Raw genomic sequence first — 17954 nt, 5'->3', positions numbered from 1 at the left:
TCCTTACAATATCTTTGCACTCCAGCCTCATCTGTTCCGTGTGAGCAAGTATTTTCTACAGCTGGAGAAGTTGTTTCAAAAAAGCGTAACAGACTAAAATTCAAAACGTTGGAAAAACTTATTTTTTTGAATAAAAATTTGTGAAAAAAAGTCCACAAGCATCCTTATTTCAAACACATTCACTTTTTCATGTTCACATTATTTATTGACTGTATCTAAGAATATCAAAGATTTTTTTATGTAACAATATATGAAATACTATAATACACAATAAAATACAATGACTTAAAACATTTTGTATAGACTAGGTCATCAAATCAGTCAACTAGGTTGCCTGTAGTGATTTTTAAGGTCCAGTAGGTGGCAGTATTCAGTGACACAGTATCGACACAGTATCAATACAGTTTCCCTATGGGTCGAAATGCTTCATGACGCCTCATTTACCCATCACTAGCTCTTAATAGATAAATCTAGATCTTTTAATGAAAATTTCTCAATAAATGTGTCAAACAAAACTAAGAGGTCTACGGTGTCTGCTTTCTGTTAAGGATGCTACGTGTAGCTCAAAACCATCTGCACATAGACAGGATTAGGAACCTTTCAAATGCAAAGTCACAAATGCATGTATGAACATAAATATTTATTAGATTAAACTTGTCTATAATAGTGCATAATCAGTCAGTGCATCTGTTAAGTTGCTATTCTCAGTATCAACAGTTTAACCCCAGAGAAGTTAATGTTCTCTAGGAGGCTATGCAAAACCAAAATGTATTTGTTTTGAAACTAGTTCTATTAGCTTTGCAAAGTTGTCTGAGAATATTGGTCTGGTTTGTCAAAGGACACCACTCTGAAGGAAAGAGACAGTTACTGAATAAGCCAGGAAACGTTAACTATACAGCTTAAATTACAAGGGAATATTCCATAACATTCCAAAGGTAATATTCTATAGCTTCTGATGCATATTTAGCTCTTTTCTTTAACTAGCTAGCAAACCATCAACATAATTTATAATATTAAAGCCATCTCAGCATCACTCCTGGACACTTTTATATCACACAGTTGTTGTGACCTCTGAAAAGCCAAGTAAAAGTGTTTATCCTATAAAAGTGTTTGTTTACCTTAATGTGCTGGTGATGCACATGAAGTCACAGTGACACAAAGAGAGAGGTTGTGCAGGTGAGCAGTTTGGCCTTGGTGATGATCACTGGATTCTTTTTCACCTCTCTATCTTCCAGGCTAGCACAGGTGTCACTTTTAGCTTCCGACCACATTCTCAGAGATTTTCCACAGTACTGAACATCTTGTATTTAATAATGCTTTGCACTGTAGCCACTGGAACTTGAAAACATTTAAATATGGTCTAATAGCCCTTTTCCTGACTTGTGAACCACAACGCACAGCCACAGGTCCTTAGTTCCTTTGTCTTAACCATGACTGTCCACAGACCAACTGTAGAGAGCTGTTTTTTCACCTGTTGATTAAAATAGCTGTTCCCAATGAATCAGGGTAATTAGGATGCTTTAGAACAGCTTAGACTATTTGAAATGGTATTGAACTTTGGATTTTCCCATAGACTGTGAGGCAAAGATGCCTCACAGAAGTTGCAACTTGAAAATGAGCTGATGTGAGCACTGACCACTGAGACGGTCAGGCCGTGGGAAGAGGTTGCTTCACAGGTCAACAAGAAAGGGGAGGCAACATGCGTGAAGATTGAGGCCACTCATACGTGCAGCAAGTGTCATGGTAAGTCAAAAGGAGAAAATAAGACACTGGAAGGTTTCAGAAAGCACGGTGCAAAAATGATGAAATTGTCAAGCTACAAAGTTGATGTGCAATACTTGCAACAAGATTGGGCTGTGGAGTAGGGTGTGCAGGAAGAGGACCATCATACATTGTTGGGGTTGTAAGTAAAGCAGACGTAGGATCAGACCAATGGGACATCAAGTTGTTGGGCTCCAATCTGGTTGCAATCAAAATAGGCAAATGGGCCCATATGAATACCATCCGCAAGGAGTTTTACCATCTTACCATCAGTTTTCAAGGTCAAAGCAACTTTGGCTCCATGGTTACTCAATCACCCAGCCATAAATTAGGATGAACCTAAACACCATAAGCTTATCAGCACCTTCAAAGGCAGGGTTCAGCATCCCTACCAGGAACAAGAGGGGGTCATAAATTTCATTGGTGCCCTCGGACTTCTTACAACCCTAAGGCAGAATAATCTACATCCTAAAAACTCTTCATTTCAAAAGTGCCACAGGTTTTAAATCACCACCAAGTAAACAAACTTCCCAGAAGTGCTTGGAGGACTCTTTGTTTGTCCTCATTGGACAATATTTAGTCAAGTTATTGAATTATGAAATAAAATGATATTTTTGCTATAGCTTGACAGTGCCATCCAGCATCATGGAATGAGAAGTACTAGCCTTTTAAGTCTCATATGCAGCATATAAACCTCGCCAATAACCAACAGTAGTGTAAAATACAATATGGTATCTGTTCTTCAAATGGGGTAACAAGTTCAAGTAATGTCCACTCAGCTAATGTGACCCTTGCTGTTTGTTCTCCAACTGTACATCTTTTGATTTATTTCATTTGCATTCACGTTATTCTTTTGTTTTCTTACTTAAACAGTTAAAAAGTTTAAAAGATTAGATGGTGGATCAAATAAAGGTCAATAAATCTAATGTGTCAAGACAAAGGAGAGAACTTCCAGGAGACTCTCCACTCCAGGATCTATAAATTAGAATATTATATAAACCAACTGAAACTTATTTTTAATTCAGAAATGTTGGCATGTACAGTAAACATACTCAATACTTGGTCTGAGCTCCTTTTGCACAAATTACTGCAGCAAGGCGGCATGGCATGGAGGCGATGAGCCTGTGGCACTGCTTAGGTGTTATGGAAGCCCAGGTTGCTTTGACAGCAGCCTTCAGCTCTTCTACATTTTTGGGTCTGGTGTCTCTCATCTTCCTCTTGACAATACACCATAGACTCTCTATGGGGTTTAGGTCAGGCGAGTTTGCTGGCCAATCAAGCACAGTGATACTGTGGTTATTAAAGCTGGTATTGGTACTTGGTATTGGTATTGGCAGGGTGGACAGGTGCCAAGTCCTGCTGGAAAATGAAATCTCCATCTCCAAAAAGCATGTCAGCAGAGGGAAACATGAAGTGCTCTAAAATTTCCTGGTAGATGGCTGCACTAACATTGGTCTTGATATAACACAGTTGACCAACACCAGCATCTCACTAGATCTCAAGATTATGTGCCTTTCCACTCTTCCTCCAGACTCTGGGACATTGATTTTCAGATGCAATGCAAATATTCATCTGAAAACAACACCTTGGACCACTGTCTGGACCACTTGGGTCCAGAACAGTCCAGTCCAGTAAGACTTGTTAGTAAGATATGGCTTCAACTACCTCCAAACAGAATTTCACCACTAAGACACACTTTGGAGACAAGAACCAAAAGCCACAGGGGCCACAGTTCCAGACTAAGGCCTTCAGAGCTGTAAGCGAGTTGCTTGAAGCAACTGAAGACTCTGGTTTGTCCTCTGACATTCACTGCTATTTATGTACTATTCATGGGTTCTTAAATTTATCAAAGGAATGAAAGGTTCAGAGCTACTGTGTAAAAATATTACTGAGCAAACCTATGAACAAAAATCACTTTCTACTGAAGAGGATATGTCACGGTGGGGAGGCCGGGTCGCCACCAGAGGGCGCAGGCCACAGCTCGCACTGCCTCACCACACACGCCCCCGAGCACCAGACCACTCCCTCGGTCCCAGTCACCACATTACTAACACCTGTCAATAATTATGTTGTGCACCTTTTATACCCCGCAGGTCGTTCGGTCCAGTGCTGCACATTGCCCCATCAGAGCTCTACGCTGGACCTCTCTGGCTTCTCTTGTAGCTTGTACCTTGTTTCGGCTATTGAAGCTTTTCTGTTTGCATACTGAACAGCATGGATAATAAAGACCATTCTGTACAACCCTCGCCTTCGGCCGCCTCTGTTCCCGCGTCACAGGATATTATACATGTTCATCCAGAAGAGCAAGACAAATTTATCTCAGCTAATCCATGCAACAATGGGTCAAAAGTGGCTGGAGTAGCAAGTCTCTCCTTGGTGCCAAAGACAAACCATATCATGGAATTCTCCATCGGTGAGAATGGCAATATATGTGAGAGTCAAATTTCAGCTGCTCACTTGCAAAGTCAAAGATATTTGTAGAGGACTCTCTTAAGCCTGTGGTTGTGAAAAGGCATGGTGGATTCCGTTTTTTCACTCGGATGACACCTACAATCTGTGTTCACTGGAAGGTAAGGATAATGTTTTACACTAATCATTTGATGTCATGCACTGTTCCATAAATCAGTGAAACATTTGGTTATTTTATAGCTTGTTCTCATTTTTGTCAGTTTGTTTTGTTTAATGTTTCCTCTTCAAGAAATCAAATGCAAGGAGCGCTGCTGGTCTGGTACCTGATGGCCAGAAGTCTTGCTCCTCCTCTGCACATCTTCAAGAATGTAAGTCAGAATGCTCTGAGAGGGGCACATAGTTATACCAGTATTCTAACATTTAATTAGCATGAAGTTTACTGTAGTTCTAATAAATATTATATTTTACAGCTTCACACCTTGAACCAACGGCTTCTACATCTTCAAGAAAAAGACGTCGCAACCTTTTGTTCCAGATGTGCTCAGCAATTTCCAAAGCCCTGCCAAGGCCTTTCAAATGCATGGGTAGAGCATCCTAAGAACTGCTTTATCAAGTCCTTTATGTGTTTATTTATTGACCACTGTTACCAGGTATTGTTAAAATATTTCAGGAGTCCTGTGTTTGTTACGGTAATCAAGTCCTTGAGTAATTTGTGGATAGTAAAATAAATAAAGTACAGCTTGCACAGTGATCCTTTATTCGTGGTGGTGACACAAGATTACTCCTTATTTTAAGTCTGGGCTTAAACTCTGGTAATGGCCAATTTAGGATTCTCACAGATTATGAGGAGAGTCAGATTAATTCATAGGGAAACTTCCAGCAAGGCAGTAACAAAGGCTTGTGTGGGGGTTGCCAGACAACATGATACAAGTGGAAAAATCAAAAGCTCTGTTGTCTTAAAGGTCAAAAATGACCCACCACCACATTTAACTGAAGAGAGCACATTTAACCACTTAATTATCTTTTTTTAACACTAAATTTGATGACTTTTCCTATAGTGTATCCAAGATTAGATAAAGTGCTCACATTTACGTTAATTGTAAACTGAATGGTTCAAGTTCTGAATTCACAAAAATATGAACACTCATTCAGGACAACACTGCACACACATAATTTAGGCCCAACATCCACATTGAAGGGACTGCTCGGCCTAGATGTGGAACAATAAAAATGGACTGCTACTAGCTGGGCGCCCAATGGAGAATGGGTTCTTCCTAATCTCTCCCTGGAGTTTTTCCTTGCTGGTCATTTTTTACAGGGTATATACAGAATATCAAGACAACATGAGGGTTAAGAAAAAACCCTCAACAAGCATAAAATTTTGTACACATGAAAAGCTTGTATTAATATACAGAATCCACTGCCATTTTGTTATGAACCACTCATTTTAAAGATGGCTGCAGACTTGGCAAAGACTAGAGTAAACTAATTGAAGACAGGAACACAACACAGATGAAACATGACAAACGAGGGGCTGAACAGGCATGGAACAGGTAAACAATACAAGGAAGGGGAACACTGAGGGTGAGAAGTGTCCCACCCCGCGGAGTGCTCTGACCCAAATGGGCAGCCAGGAGAGGAAACTGGTTGGGGCAAGGGAACAGGATTGAGGAGTAGAGCAAACGTGGGGGGTCTGGTTGAGACATAGGAATGAGCCTGGGGGAGACAGAGCGGATAACGGAGGAAGACAGATGGAAGTCAAGAAGAGAGGGGTCTGGGAGTAGGGGAAGAGGTTAACACAATGGTAACAGAAACAAAATGGATAAATGGATAAAACCTAATAGTACAGATAGATCATGGACTGATTTAGAACAAGCACTATGTAAAGATATACAAATATACAATTTACCATTTATCAGCCAAACAATTAAACATCACCCATGTTTTTATAATACAACTGTGGCCACAACTCTGACAGCCTGGTGGAATTTTCACAAACTAACAAACTCAGCACTAACACCAACCATCCACTCACCCATCTGGAATAACCCGGACTTTACAATTAATAAAAAAACATTAAATTATCTATCATGGGCTAATAAGGGAATCACACACCTAAAACATCTGTATAACAATACCACACTGATGTCACTACCACAAATAACCCAGAATTACGGAATCGAAAGAACTCAGTTCTTACAATATCACCAGTTAAGATCACTCATCAGTTCAAAAATCAATCCAACTACTCTAGCCCTCTCTACACCAATCTCAGAACTTCTTAACATTAATACAGCAAATAAAACATTATCCAAAATATATAAAATTATATCTCAATTAAATCTTAACATGAGCCTACCGTATAAGCAATGGGAAGAAGATTTATCATCAACTTTTAATACCAACTTTTGGATACAGATATGTAATAATAACTATAGCATTATCACAAATACTAATTTACAACTAATCCAGTATAAAGTTATCCACCGAGTACACTATACCACATACAAAATGTATAAAATGGGATTCACAAACTCACCAAACTGTACACACTGTAATCAGAACACTGTTGATAATTATATCCATGCTATGTGGCACTGCACTCCAGTTAACCTGTTTTGGAATGAAGTCACTACTCATCTATCTCAAGCACTAAATACCCAAATTCATCCAACACCTTCATTATGCCTACTAGGGGACATATCAACCATTAGCACAACACCACAAAACAATAGAACAATCCTAATGTCGCTAGTCATTGCCAAAAAAGTCATCCTCATGAATTGGAAAACAAAAAATAACATAAACATCAATCACTGGAAAAATCTTCTAATATATTATATCCCCCCAGATACACACTTAGAGCCTACCATAAATACAGATACAGACTTAATCTAGACACAACTAACTCAAATATTACATCACAACATAAGCAAATTCAACTGTAGCAAACAAATCACAAGTTCATGATTAAAGTACATTTCTATCTTTTTATAAGCAATATGGTATATTATATATTATTGTATTATATTATGTTATATTATAATATACTATATTGCACTATATTATACCATATACATATTATATATCTGTATAACCCCCTCTTCCTTTTGTTTCTGTCCCCCTTTACACCCCCCCTTTTCTTCTCCCTTTATACCCCCCCTCCCCCCCATTTAAAATGTGCTAAATTTATATATGTTTTTATGATTGAATAAACAATAAACAATAAAGTATCAATAGTCCTCCGAAGAGGGGGGTGGTGGTGGGAAAAAAAAAAAGATGCCAGAAACATGCACAGGGACCAGATGGACAGTTGCATGGCTGGACGGGGGCAGACCCCAGCTCCCTGGTGGCCGGTTGGTGGCTGGGGGTCGACTCCGGGGGGACTGCTCATGCCGGCCACTTTCTGGGCTGGGGGGTCGGGGCTGCCGGCCTGGGATGTTTGTGTGTTTGCCCTGGCTGGCGGTGGTGGGGGGTGCTTGGGTGGCGCTGCCTCTGGACTCTGGGGTGCAGGGACGGGGGTGCGGAGGGAGCAGGTGCTGGCCCTAAGGGGGGTGGCTGGTCTCCCCTGCGGGGTTAGGTGGCGAGACCCAGGGCCTGGTGCCTGGGGCCACCCGACCCCGTGCTGGGGTCCTGCCCGTGCTGGGGGACCTGCACTGCTACGGGCGCACCGCTGGGTGGGGTGGGTCGGTCGACCTTGTGTCGGGGTGTCGGGTCTGGGCTTTTGGGCTCTGAGATGCCTGGGTGGTGGGGGTGGGGCGGTGGCTATTGGGGGGATCTGGGGCAGGCCGGGGGGCGCTGGGTTCCGGACTCAGACCAGCACATCTTCACCCTGTTGATGCCTGTTGTCGTTGGATAACTGTGCAATTGGTATGGTTGTGGGTGCTTACATGGGTGTGTTGGGTATATAGGACAAACGTGTGTGGGTGTATATGTGTGTGGAGATGTATATATGGGATGAATGTGTGTGGGTGTATGCGTGTGTGAGAGAGAATATGTGTTTTGGCTGCTCTCTGCGGTGGGGGTGGTGGGGGTCTGGGCTTGGATGCGGTGGCAGAGTGTGGTGTCCCCCTGGTCTCCCCGGGTCGACAACTCTCTGCCTCGGGCGGGGGGGCAGTGAAGCTAGGGAGTTTTTCCTTGCCACTGTCGCCTTTGGCTTGCTCACTGGGGGCTAGGACTCGGCACTTGTAAAGCTGCTTTGTGACAACAACTGTTGTAAAAAGCGCTATATAAATAAAATTTGATTGATTGATTGATTGATTGAAGCTCGGTGCCTAATGAGCCAGCTAGCAAGCTGGCTCTCCTCTTCCAGAGGACCATTTCCTCTGGACCCAAGCATTCCCACCATACACCCACCCACCCACCCACACACACACACACACACACACACACAGTCCTTGTACATTTAGGATCCTGGGGCGCAGGCATGTTATCCAGAGGTTGACGAGGTGGGCCATGCATATACACCAACACCTACACACAACACAGCACTGGGGGTGGAGGGGTGGGAAGGCCTTCCTTCACCTGTTTCCTGCCCCCTGCTGGAGCGGGGGTGGGTCACTAGCGCGGAGCTGGGCTGGTTGGGGGGGAATATATGGGTGTGTGTGAATATATTGGGCTGAGGGTACATTTGGGGGTGTGTATATGTGCGCAGGAGTGTATATGGGTGTGGTCGAATGTGTGGAGGATTTTATGTTGGGGTGAATGTGCATGTGCGTGTAGGTGTATATGTGTGAGGGTCTACGTGTGCGGGTGATGATAGGGGGTATATAAGGGGTTGTGTGGGTGTATAGGGGCGAATGTATATATGAGTTTGAGTGTATGAGTGAGGACGGCTGGTTCTGGGTCGGGGGCTGGTCGTGCCCGGTCCACTCCCGGCTGCTCCCCTGTGGTTACTGCTCCACCCCAGAGGGGCTTAGTGCTCCGGCGTTGAGAAACTTCACTGAATGTGAAAGTAGAGACGCTCCTGAATGAGGTAGAGGTGCGGAAAAAATGTTTGTTTGACACGTTGTGGCATTACGGCAAAGTGCAAAAGGTCTGAGTGGGATAGCGTGTGTGAAGCTTTAAATGTTGTGGGGTCAGAATAATGCACACTGGCAGAATAATATAATGCACCTAAAAATATCAGTGATGCGCTCACTAGCATCAGTGACTCAATAAAATAATTGGTTAAAATTTGCGCTGCGCATTAATTTGTCCTGGCTCTGGGTTCGCTGGGTGCTCCACCACCTCTAACAATGGCACAGCATACCTGTGCGCAACATTGTGCAGGACCCCACATGCCCTCACAATACGACACACCTTCTCTGGCTGATACACGAGCATCCCCCGATGAACAAAAGAACAAAAAGGCATTGTTCTGTGTTTTTACACTGAAAACTGCATTTTTACACTGATAACTACTAAATTAAAACTCAAGACCCTTAAAAAAATATACAATCCTGTTATAAAACAAGAAATTCTTGTAATTTAAATTTACAGACTTTGACTGTATATTTAAAGGAGTTTTATTTAAAAAAGTCATTTTCCTGTATTTTACAGGTATATTCTCTTATTATGAAAAAGACAGAAAAATACTGTATTTATTTACAGTAAATATCTGTAAGTTGTCGAGCGGGGGGGGGGGGGGGGGGGGCGAACGTAAGTTGGGGGGGGGGGGGGTGTGGCGAACGTAAGTTGTTGGTTCTCCGCCAGTTGAGTATGATGAGGCTCAACTGATGAGGCTCAGGGATTCCGTGTCATACAGCGCCGTACTCAGGGTCCTAGTGCCTGTAGAATTAATGGCCCGATTAACGTAATTTAAAAATCAGGACATTTCCACGGTTTTAAAAAATATCCCGGGACGCCCGGGACAGGACGTGAAATACGGACATGTCCCGGGAAATACGGACGTTTGGTCACCCTACACAACCCCATCTTAAAGAGTACTCCAAAGTCGGTGATAAAGCTTGCTGCCTACTGCTAATTTATGTCACCGAATGCTAAACACTAACACTGCCCTCCAACAACCTGGCCACTAATCCTTCAGGACTAAAGTGCAAATCCCCAGCTAATCCCAACACACTGTGGCAGTCCTGGGCCAGAACATTTCACGGGGCTGTGCCCACACGCAGCCTGAGTCATTGAGCGTTGTGCTTGTGTGTGCTCACAGGAAGGTGACGTTGTTGATGGTGGGCCTGGACAACGCTGGCAAGACTGCAACCGTGCGGGGCATTCAGGGAGGTGAGGCTACACTGAGTGTGTGTGAGTGTGTGTGTGGTATGCCATTCATCCATCACCTTAAACTCCTAATGCCAAGGTGCAGATGCCATAGTGTTTTATACCCACCCTTTCATACAGCATATCGTGATTAATATACTGGTTTGTCATTTGTAACTGCAATTTCTTGCTTTTATTTACTTATTATTCTCTTCTTTTTCAAAGTCTATCTTTTCTTCTAAATATATAAAAGGTCTTCTAAATATTGTAATGTGTTTTAAGGCGTGGCTCTAAAGTACAGTAGTTTGCTTTTGTTTCCCAACATTTTAGCATTCAACATATCTCACAGTAACGAGCACGTACCACCCCTGCAGGTCTCATTGTCTTGTGTTGGCCCAGTAGACAGAAGCAGCTAAATATTCTTCAATGCAATGCCCTGTTAGATATAGAGCCTTGAGCAGGGTGTGATGTAGACGGACGCTAATGAGATGAGCAGTAAAGCTCTGGGTAAAGGCTGAAACTCTCCAGTCTCGCTCTCGGAGTCGGTACAAGTTCAGCTCGCTCCAAGGTTAAAGCTACTGCGGGTCGCTAAGCGCACCGTAGTCTCACAGTAACGCATGTCTCTCCCTCAGAGAACCCAGTCAATGGGGCCCCCACGGTGGGCTTCTCCAAGGTGGACCTGAAACGAGGCAAGTTCCAGGTGACCATCTTCGACCTCGGCGGCGGGAAGCGCATCCGCGGCATCTGGGAGAACTATTACTCAGAGTCGCACGGCGTGGTGTTCGTGGTGGACTCCAGCGACATCCAGCGGATCCATGAGACCAGAGCCACCATGGCCGAGGTCCTCGGACACCCTCGAATCGCCGGCAAGCCCGTCCTAGTGTGAGTGGCACGTCTCTCGTTACGTCTCACACGCGTCTCGTTTCCTGCACCTCCTCGCAGCATTCAGAGCACCCCTGCACTTCAACACCATAGTTCCTACAACGTCACTGTGAGCAGCACAGACCTTAGATCTTCCACATGACATCTCCTGTCATAGATGGTTCTCCAACGTGATATTTTGGTAACAGACATCACGAGACACAACATCGCAGACGGCAGACACCATGAAGATGTATTGGTTGTCCGGTGTTGTTTGTGTTTTGTCCGTGTTAGGCACATACACGCACACACACACACACCCCTCTTCAGTGCTCTGAAGTGCAGACCTTGAGTCATGTGTTTGTGAGAGCTTTCACTTGGCGTACACACACAGCTCACTCTATACCCCCCCCCCCCCCCCCCCCCCCCCCAGACTGGCCAATAAGCAGGACCAGGAAGGAGCATTGCCTGAAGCCGACATCATTGAGAGCCTATCACTGGAGAAGCTGGTCAATGAGCAAAAATGTCGCTGTCAGCTTGTGAGTATTTATTCAGTGAGCATCTTCACAGTGGGGAGAAACTTGGTAGCCTACAAGGTTTTCCTTGGGGGGGGGGGGTACAATCCAGCTGTACCTTTGAGAAAACAAGCCAACGAGACGAGGCTGAACTTGTGCTGACCTCACCAGGAGCCGTGCTCGGCGGTGTTGGGCTACGGCCGGACGGTGGACAAGTCCATCAGGAGAGGCCTGAAATGGCTCCTGAGCAACATCGCCGAGGACTACGAGGCGATCTCTGAGCGTGTGCAGAGGGACACGGCCAAGCAGCGGGCCTGGGAGGAGCAAGACAGGAAGGAGCGAGCGGAACGAGTGCGGATAATACGGGAAGAGAGGTCAGGAAACCGTGTGTGTGAGAGAGACAGTACTGTTTTGGTTCTGGTGAAATATATATTTTGAAGGGTTTACTCTTCCTGTAGGGACAGAAAAGAGCGTGAGGAGGCGGAGCAGGAAGAGAGGCGAGTGGAGGAGAAGAAGGAGGAGGAGGAGGGTGCCAACATGCCCAGCCCCATCCAGCCAATAAACAGTGTTGTTCATGAGGCAGGTTTCCCTCCCAGCCAATGAGGTGTTTAATGTGCCTCAATGTTCCTGACTGTCCTCTTAATTAGACCGCTGTTCAAACTTCAGTTAATTTAGTAAATTATTTCAGGAGGACAATAAGGAGATGGGAAAGGGAGAGGACGCCCTGCAGGGCGGCGCTCTGGATTGCAGAAGCAAACCAGAGGAGGAGGATGTTGAGAGCACCAAATCAGGTCAGAATGTTTCATATGATCCAAATAAAATGTATTAAGTTGTTTTAAAGTGATTACTTATCTCCTTTATCTTGGTAGTACCAGTATCCTAGGCCCACGCTCTAGCCCCCTAGGCCCACGCTCTAGTCCCCTTAGGCCCACCCTCTAGTCCCCTAGGCCCACGCTCTAGTCCCCTTAGGCCCACGCTCTAGTCCCCTTAGGCCCACGCTCTAGTCCCCTTAGGCCCACCCTCTAGTCGCCTTAGGCCCACCCTCTAGTCCCCTTAGGCCCACGCTCTAGTCCCCTAGGCCCACGCTCTAGTCCCCTAGGCCCACGCTCTAGTCCCCTAGGCCCACGCTCTAGTCCCCTTAGGCCCACGCTCTAGTCCCCTAGGCCCACGCTCTAGTCCCCTAGGCCCACACTCTAGGCCCACGCTCTAGTCCCCTTAGGCCCACGCTCTAGTCCCCTTAGGCCCACCCTCTAGTCCCCTTAGGCCCACCCTCTAGTCCCCTTAGGCCCACCCTCTAGTCCCCTTAGGCCCACGCTCTAGTCCCCTAGGCCCACGCTCTAGTCCCCTAGGCCCACCCTCTAGTCCCCTAGGCCCACACTCTAGGCCCACGCTCTAGTCCCCTAGGCCCACGCTCTAGTCCCCTAGGCCCAAGCTCTAGTCCCCTAGGCGCACGCTCTAGTCCCCTAGGCCCACGCTCTAGTCCCCTAGGCCCACGCTCTAGTCCCCTAAGTCCACGCTCTAGTCCCCTAGGTCCACGCTCTTTTCTGATCTGCAATGCATCCCTCAGCATTTTCCCCTCTTAACACACCTGACTCACCTCAGCAAACACTTGATTAGCTGATGAAATTAATCACTAATGTTAAAACATGTCGCGCACTAAGTTATACAGAGCTGCGGGCTTCTACCAGTAGAACTTGATAGCCTTGCTTTAGATATTAACCTGAATTAACACTTAAAATGATGGCTTTAATAAAAACTACAATTGCTATTTAATTAGGGTCATCAAACAGTCAGCAGAACTGAGACACCCTGGGAAACAGATCGTTGGCAACCTAATCTAGGCTGCTAAAAGGCTTTATCTCCTCCTCAGGGCCAGCAGACCAGGTCAAAAAGAAGAGGAGGAAACTGCGTCTGAGGTGGAGAAACAACAGGGTTGAACCTCTGATGGTTTAGGTCTCCACCTAGAGCCCCACTCCACCACCTCCACCAGGTGAAAGTTCTAGCCAAACTTCAGCAGCACTGAAACACGTGAAAGTCACTGGACTTCACTGTTTTTTTGTTTTACACAATGTATAATTTATTTTTTGTAGCATTTATAATTCCAATTGTGCTTGTAGAAAACAATATGCTACCTTATAACTACGGTGAAACCGACATGGAAGTCTACTCCAAAGAATCCCTAATCTGACCTCGGTTTTTCCCATAACCTGCCTTTTGTGTTTTGGTGGAGTTTTTACAAATGCGTCATTTTACTTCTGTTTGTAGTTGGATGGGCAACTCCCAAAGTTTCTAGACTTCCTAAACTTGAGCCGCTTGGAGATACACGGCACTCTGGTAACTTCACTGTTCAACCCCCCCCCCCCCCCCCCCCCCCCCCCCCCCCCCCCCCCCAAATTGCGTCCTCTTGCATGAGCCACTAACACCTTTTTTTCCCCCCTCCCAGTTTTATGTTGTGACCAGGTCTCCTTGCACTCGCCCCGTCACTAACGACCCCCTCGCCATCTCTCCCATTACCTGCTGTGTGTCCGTCCCCAGAGCACATTTGCGCCTCATTAAGCGTCTGTTTCATGCCGCACTTTTCGTCCCTGTCTTCGCGCTATCCGCTCTTATTTTGAAATCGCGCACCACAATCTCAAAACAATGCAGGGGATTGCCTTTATGGCAACAACAAACAGGTAGCAGACACCCAAATGCATTCGCCACCCCCCCCAGCAAGGCGTACGAATAGTTGTGTTTATAAATGTCGTCTGTACATTTCTGTACTATATGAGGTGTGTTTTCGCTTCTCTGAAACCACCTCATCAACTTCTTCAAGGTGCTCTTTACTTCTGTCCCTTAACACACGGCAAGACTATCTTGGATAAGTATGAGGCACACCGGTTTATCTCTGGAGATAAACCAAGCTCTATTTGTTGTCATGGGACCACTAGTGATGAATTTACTGTGGTCTGTGTTACCTATTATCTTTTCTGTCCTCATTGTGAATTTGGTTGTGTTTGTAGATGTAAGAAAATGGTTCAAGCCTCAGAGATTTTACCGTCCACCGTAGCTCCAATGTCCTCACCATTGCTCTAAAGCGCTTCGCTCACTTCAACGGAGACAAAATTGCAAAGGTTTGGCCACCGTACTTAATTCTGCCGCACTGTTGTACACTTTCCTTAGTCGTTTCACGTGATCTATGCCGTTGCACAACTGTTCTCTGTCCCCCTGTGCAGGACATGAGGTACCCAGAGTATCTGGACATGCGTCCGTTCATGTCACAGTCCCACAGAGAGCCACAGCTCTACGGCCTGTACGCTGTGCTGGTCCACTCCGGGATTAGCTGCCACGCCGGACACTACTACTGCTATGTGAAGGTTTGATGTGCTGCGCGGTTTCAGCATTCTCTACGTTTTTGCACTGAGTTTCTACTCTAGCTAATGGATGGAATAATGTTTTTATTTCAGTCTGGTAATGAGCAGTGGTATGAGATGAACAATGGATCAGTATCTGTAAATGACATACGATCAGTGCTGAACCAACAAGCATACTTACTGTTCTACATCCGGTAAGTTCAACCTAATGTTTAAACCAGCTCCAGATTTTTGAATAGTGGAATATTTAGAAAGGCATTTTATACACTTTTATTGACTGTAACTCTGTGACCTGTGGTCCCGGTCATTGCTCCCCTCGCCCGGTCAGCACGGCCAAGGTGAACGGGCCTCAGTTCACCTCCACCTCCTTCATCGGTCCACAGCTTCCTCCTCACATGGCGAAGGTATCACCGCACCACTGCACCATGCCAGGAAATCTGACTGGGAACTGGTTGTTATTGTTCACTAGTATAATTGAGAGGGCTGTGTTTTGTTTGTTTACACTGTTAAACTCTTACTTTCTGTTCCTGATATTCAGATTTCCTATAACTGACCGCTGTTCACTTTGCAGAATAACTCTCCCGTGAAGGAGGACCCCCTCCCCGCCTCCGCACAGGCCCCATTCAGCCCCCGAGACGCCAGCTAAGCCAACCGACACCACGCCTCGCACCCAGATGGCCTCGGCTGAGGAGCCCATCTATTGCCACGACACCCATGTGACGAAAGGCACCACGGCGCCCCCAGAGGCCAACCACAACCTCTGCTCACAGGGGGGCGACGGGCACGTGGCTTTAGAAAGGCCTGTGGCAACCGCGGACACCTTTGTGCCCAACGGCGATGACTGCAGGGAAGATGTGATGGCGTCTCTGTCTGGTGCGCCAGGATCTAGAGAAGGCAGACGAGCGCGTGAGGAGCGGAAGTGTGTGCGACGCCTCAGCTCCGACCCAGACAGGTCTTCACCCAGCGCCAAGCGACCTACTACTGAGGACTATTACCAACTTAACGTCACTCAGGTGCATAAGGGTCAACTTTCTTTCCAAGTTTCAATTATACATTACAAACTAGTAATGAGCAGTGGTATGAGATGAATGATGCATCAGTATATGTAAGTGACATACGATCAGTGCTGAACCAACAGGCATACTTACTGTTCTACATGCGGTAATTTCAACCTAACGTTTAAACCAGCTCCAGATTTTTGAATAGTGGAATATTTAAAAAGGCATTTTATACACTTTTATCCCCCCCCCCCCCCCCCCCCATCCATCATTTTTAGGTCAACAGATCTTAAAAACGGAGACTGTAACTCTGTGACCTGTGGTCCCGGTCATTGCTCCCCTCACCCGGTCAGCACGGCCAAGGTGAACGGGCCTCAGTACACCTCCACCTCCTTCATCGGTCCACAGCTTCCTCCTCACATGGCGAAGGTATCACCACACCACTGCACCATGCCAGGAAATCTGACTGGGAACTGGTTGTTATTGTTCACTAGTATAATTGAGAGGGCTGTGTTTTGTTTGTTTACACTGTTAAACTCTTACTTTCTGTTCCTGATATTCAGATTTCCCATAACTGACCGCTGTTCACTTTGCAGAATAACTCTCCCGTGAAGGAGGACCACGGTGGCTCAAAGCCTGGCAGCAGCAACAGCAGCAGCGTCTCGAAGACGGGCCCTGGATCGTCTCTCTCTTTCTCCGCATCTCAACCCGTGCGGCCCACGGCCATCCCGGAAGCACCAAACAGGCCTAAGCTGACCTTCCTCATCGGCCAGGGAAAGACAGTGCGGCCGAGCCAGAGTCGGCCCAGCCCCTGCAGTTCTTCGGCTGCCGCATCCCACCTGCGCCCGCTGCCCTCGTCCTCTTCCTCCAGCGCACCACAGTCTACAGTGGGGAGGACAAGTATTTGATACACTGCTGATTTTTCAGGTTTTCCCACTTGCAAAGCATGTAGAAGACTGTCATTTTGATCATAGGTACTCTTCAACTGTGAGTGATGGAATCTAAAACAAAAATTCAGAAAAATACATTGTATGATTTTTAAATAATTAATTTCCATTTTATTGTGTGAAATAAGTATTTGATACACCAGAAAAAGAAACTTAATATTTGGTACAGAAACCTTTGTTTGCAATTACAGAGATGAGACGTTTCCTGTAGTTCTTGACAAGGTTTGCACACACTGCAGCAGGGATTTTGGCCCACTCTTCCATACAGATCTCCTCCAGAGCCTTCAGGTTTCGTGGCTGTCGCTGGGCCACACGGACTTTAAGCTCCCTCCAAAGATTTTCTATTGGATTCAGGTCTGGAGACTGGCTAGGCCAGTTTTGGGTCGTTATCATGCTGGAAGACTCAGCCACGACCCATCTTCAGTGCTCTTACTGAGGGAAGGAGGTTGTTGGCCAAAATCTCACGATACCTGGCCCCATCCATCCTTCCCACAATACAGTGCAGTCATCCTGTCCCCTTTGCAGAAAAGCATCCCCAAAGAATGACGTTTCCACCGCCATGCTTCACAGTTGGGATGGTGTTCTTGGGGTTGTACTCATCATTCTTTTTCCTCCAAACTTGACGAGTGGAGTTTAAACCAATAGGTTCTATTTGTCTCATCAGACCACATGACCTTCTCCCAATCCTCCTCTGGATCATTCAGATGGTCATGTGCAAACTTCAGACGGGCTTTGACATGCGTTGGCTTGAGGAAGGGCACATTGCGTGCACTGCAGGATTTTAATCCTTGACGGCGTAGAGTGTTACTGATTGTTTTCTTTGAGACTGTGGTCCCAGCTCTATTCAGGTCATTGACCAGGTCCTGCTGTGTAGTTCTGGGCTCATTCCTCACCTTCCTCAAGATCATTGAT

The 17954-nt window shown here is 45.9% G+C and overlaps 1 protein-coding gene and 1 long non-coding RNA gene across 2 annotated transcripts; both read left to right on the top strand.

Annotated features, from left to right (window-relative positions):
* The first annotated feature begins 1050 nt into the window (after positions 1-1050).
* LOC143501898 (uncharacterized) lies at positions 1051-4868 on the top strand. The gene is made up of 3 exons (XR_013126989.1): positions 1051-1743; positions 4460-4538; positions 4641-4868. It is a non-coding gene; the product is annotated as an uncharacterized LOC143501898 (long non-coding RNA).
* Positions 4869-5689: 821 nt separating this feature from the next.
* Positions 5690-16887, top strand: LOC143501892 (ADP-ribosylation factor-like protein 13B). The gene is made up of 14 exons (XM_076995051.1): positions 5690-5723; positions 7751-7847; positions 10322-10392; positions 11001-11250; positions 11663-11768; positions 11916-12118; positions 12203-12323; positions 12433-12535; positions 13615-13734; positions 14010-14078; positions 14747-14857; positions 14960-15100; positions 15191-15291; positions 16692-16887. Exons 1-9 carry the CDS (start codon positions 5690-5692, stop codon positions 13695-13697), a joined length of 1068 nt encoding a protein of 355 aa, XP_076851166.1. The 3' UTR covers positions 13698-13734; positions 14010-14078; positions 14747-14857; positions 14960-15100; positions 15191-15291; positions 16692-16887.
* The last annotated feature ends 1067 nt before the right edge of the window (positions 16888-17954 follow it).

The sequence above is a fragment of the Brachyhypopomus gauderio genome, unplaced genomic scaffold, assembly GCF_052324685.1.
Source record: "Brachyhypopomus gauderio isolate BG-103 unplaced genomic scaffold, BGAUD_0.2 sc175, whole genome shotgun sequence".
NCBI classification, from domain to species: domain Eukaryota; kingdom Metazoa; phylum Chordata; class Actinopteri; order Gymnotiformes; family Hypopomidae; genus Brachyhypopomus; species Brachyhypopomus gauderio.
Note: the sequence above shows the minus strand (reverse complement) of the source record. Positions and strands in the feature narration are given on the sequence as shown.

Bases quoted from the DNA above. Each gene is read 5' to 3' on its own strand.
- LOC143501892 (XM_076995051.1), top strand. From the start codon at position 5,690: ATGACAAACGAGGGGCTGAACAGGCATGGAACAG. The intron at 5,724-7,750 runs GTAAACAATACA...CTGCGGGGTTAG, and splicing joins GCTGAACAGGCATGGAACAG to GTGGCGAGACCCAGGGCCTG. The intron at 12,324-12,432 runs GCAGGTTTCCCT...AAATTATTTCAG, and splicing joins TAAACAGTGTTGTTCATGAG to GAGGACAATAAGGAGATGGG.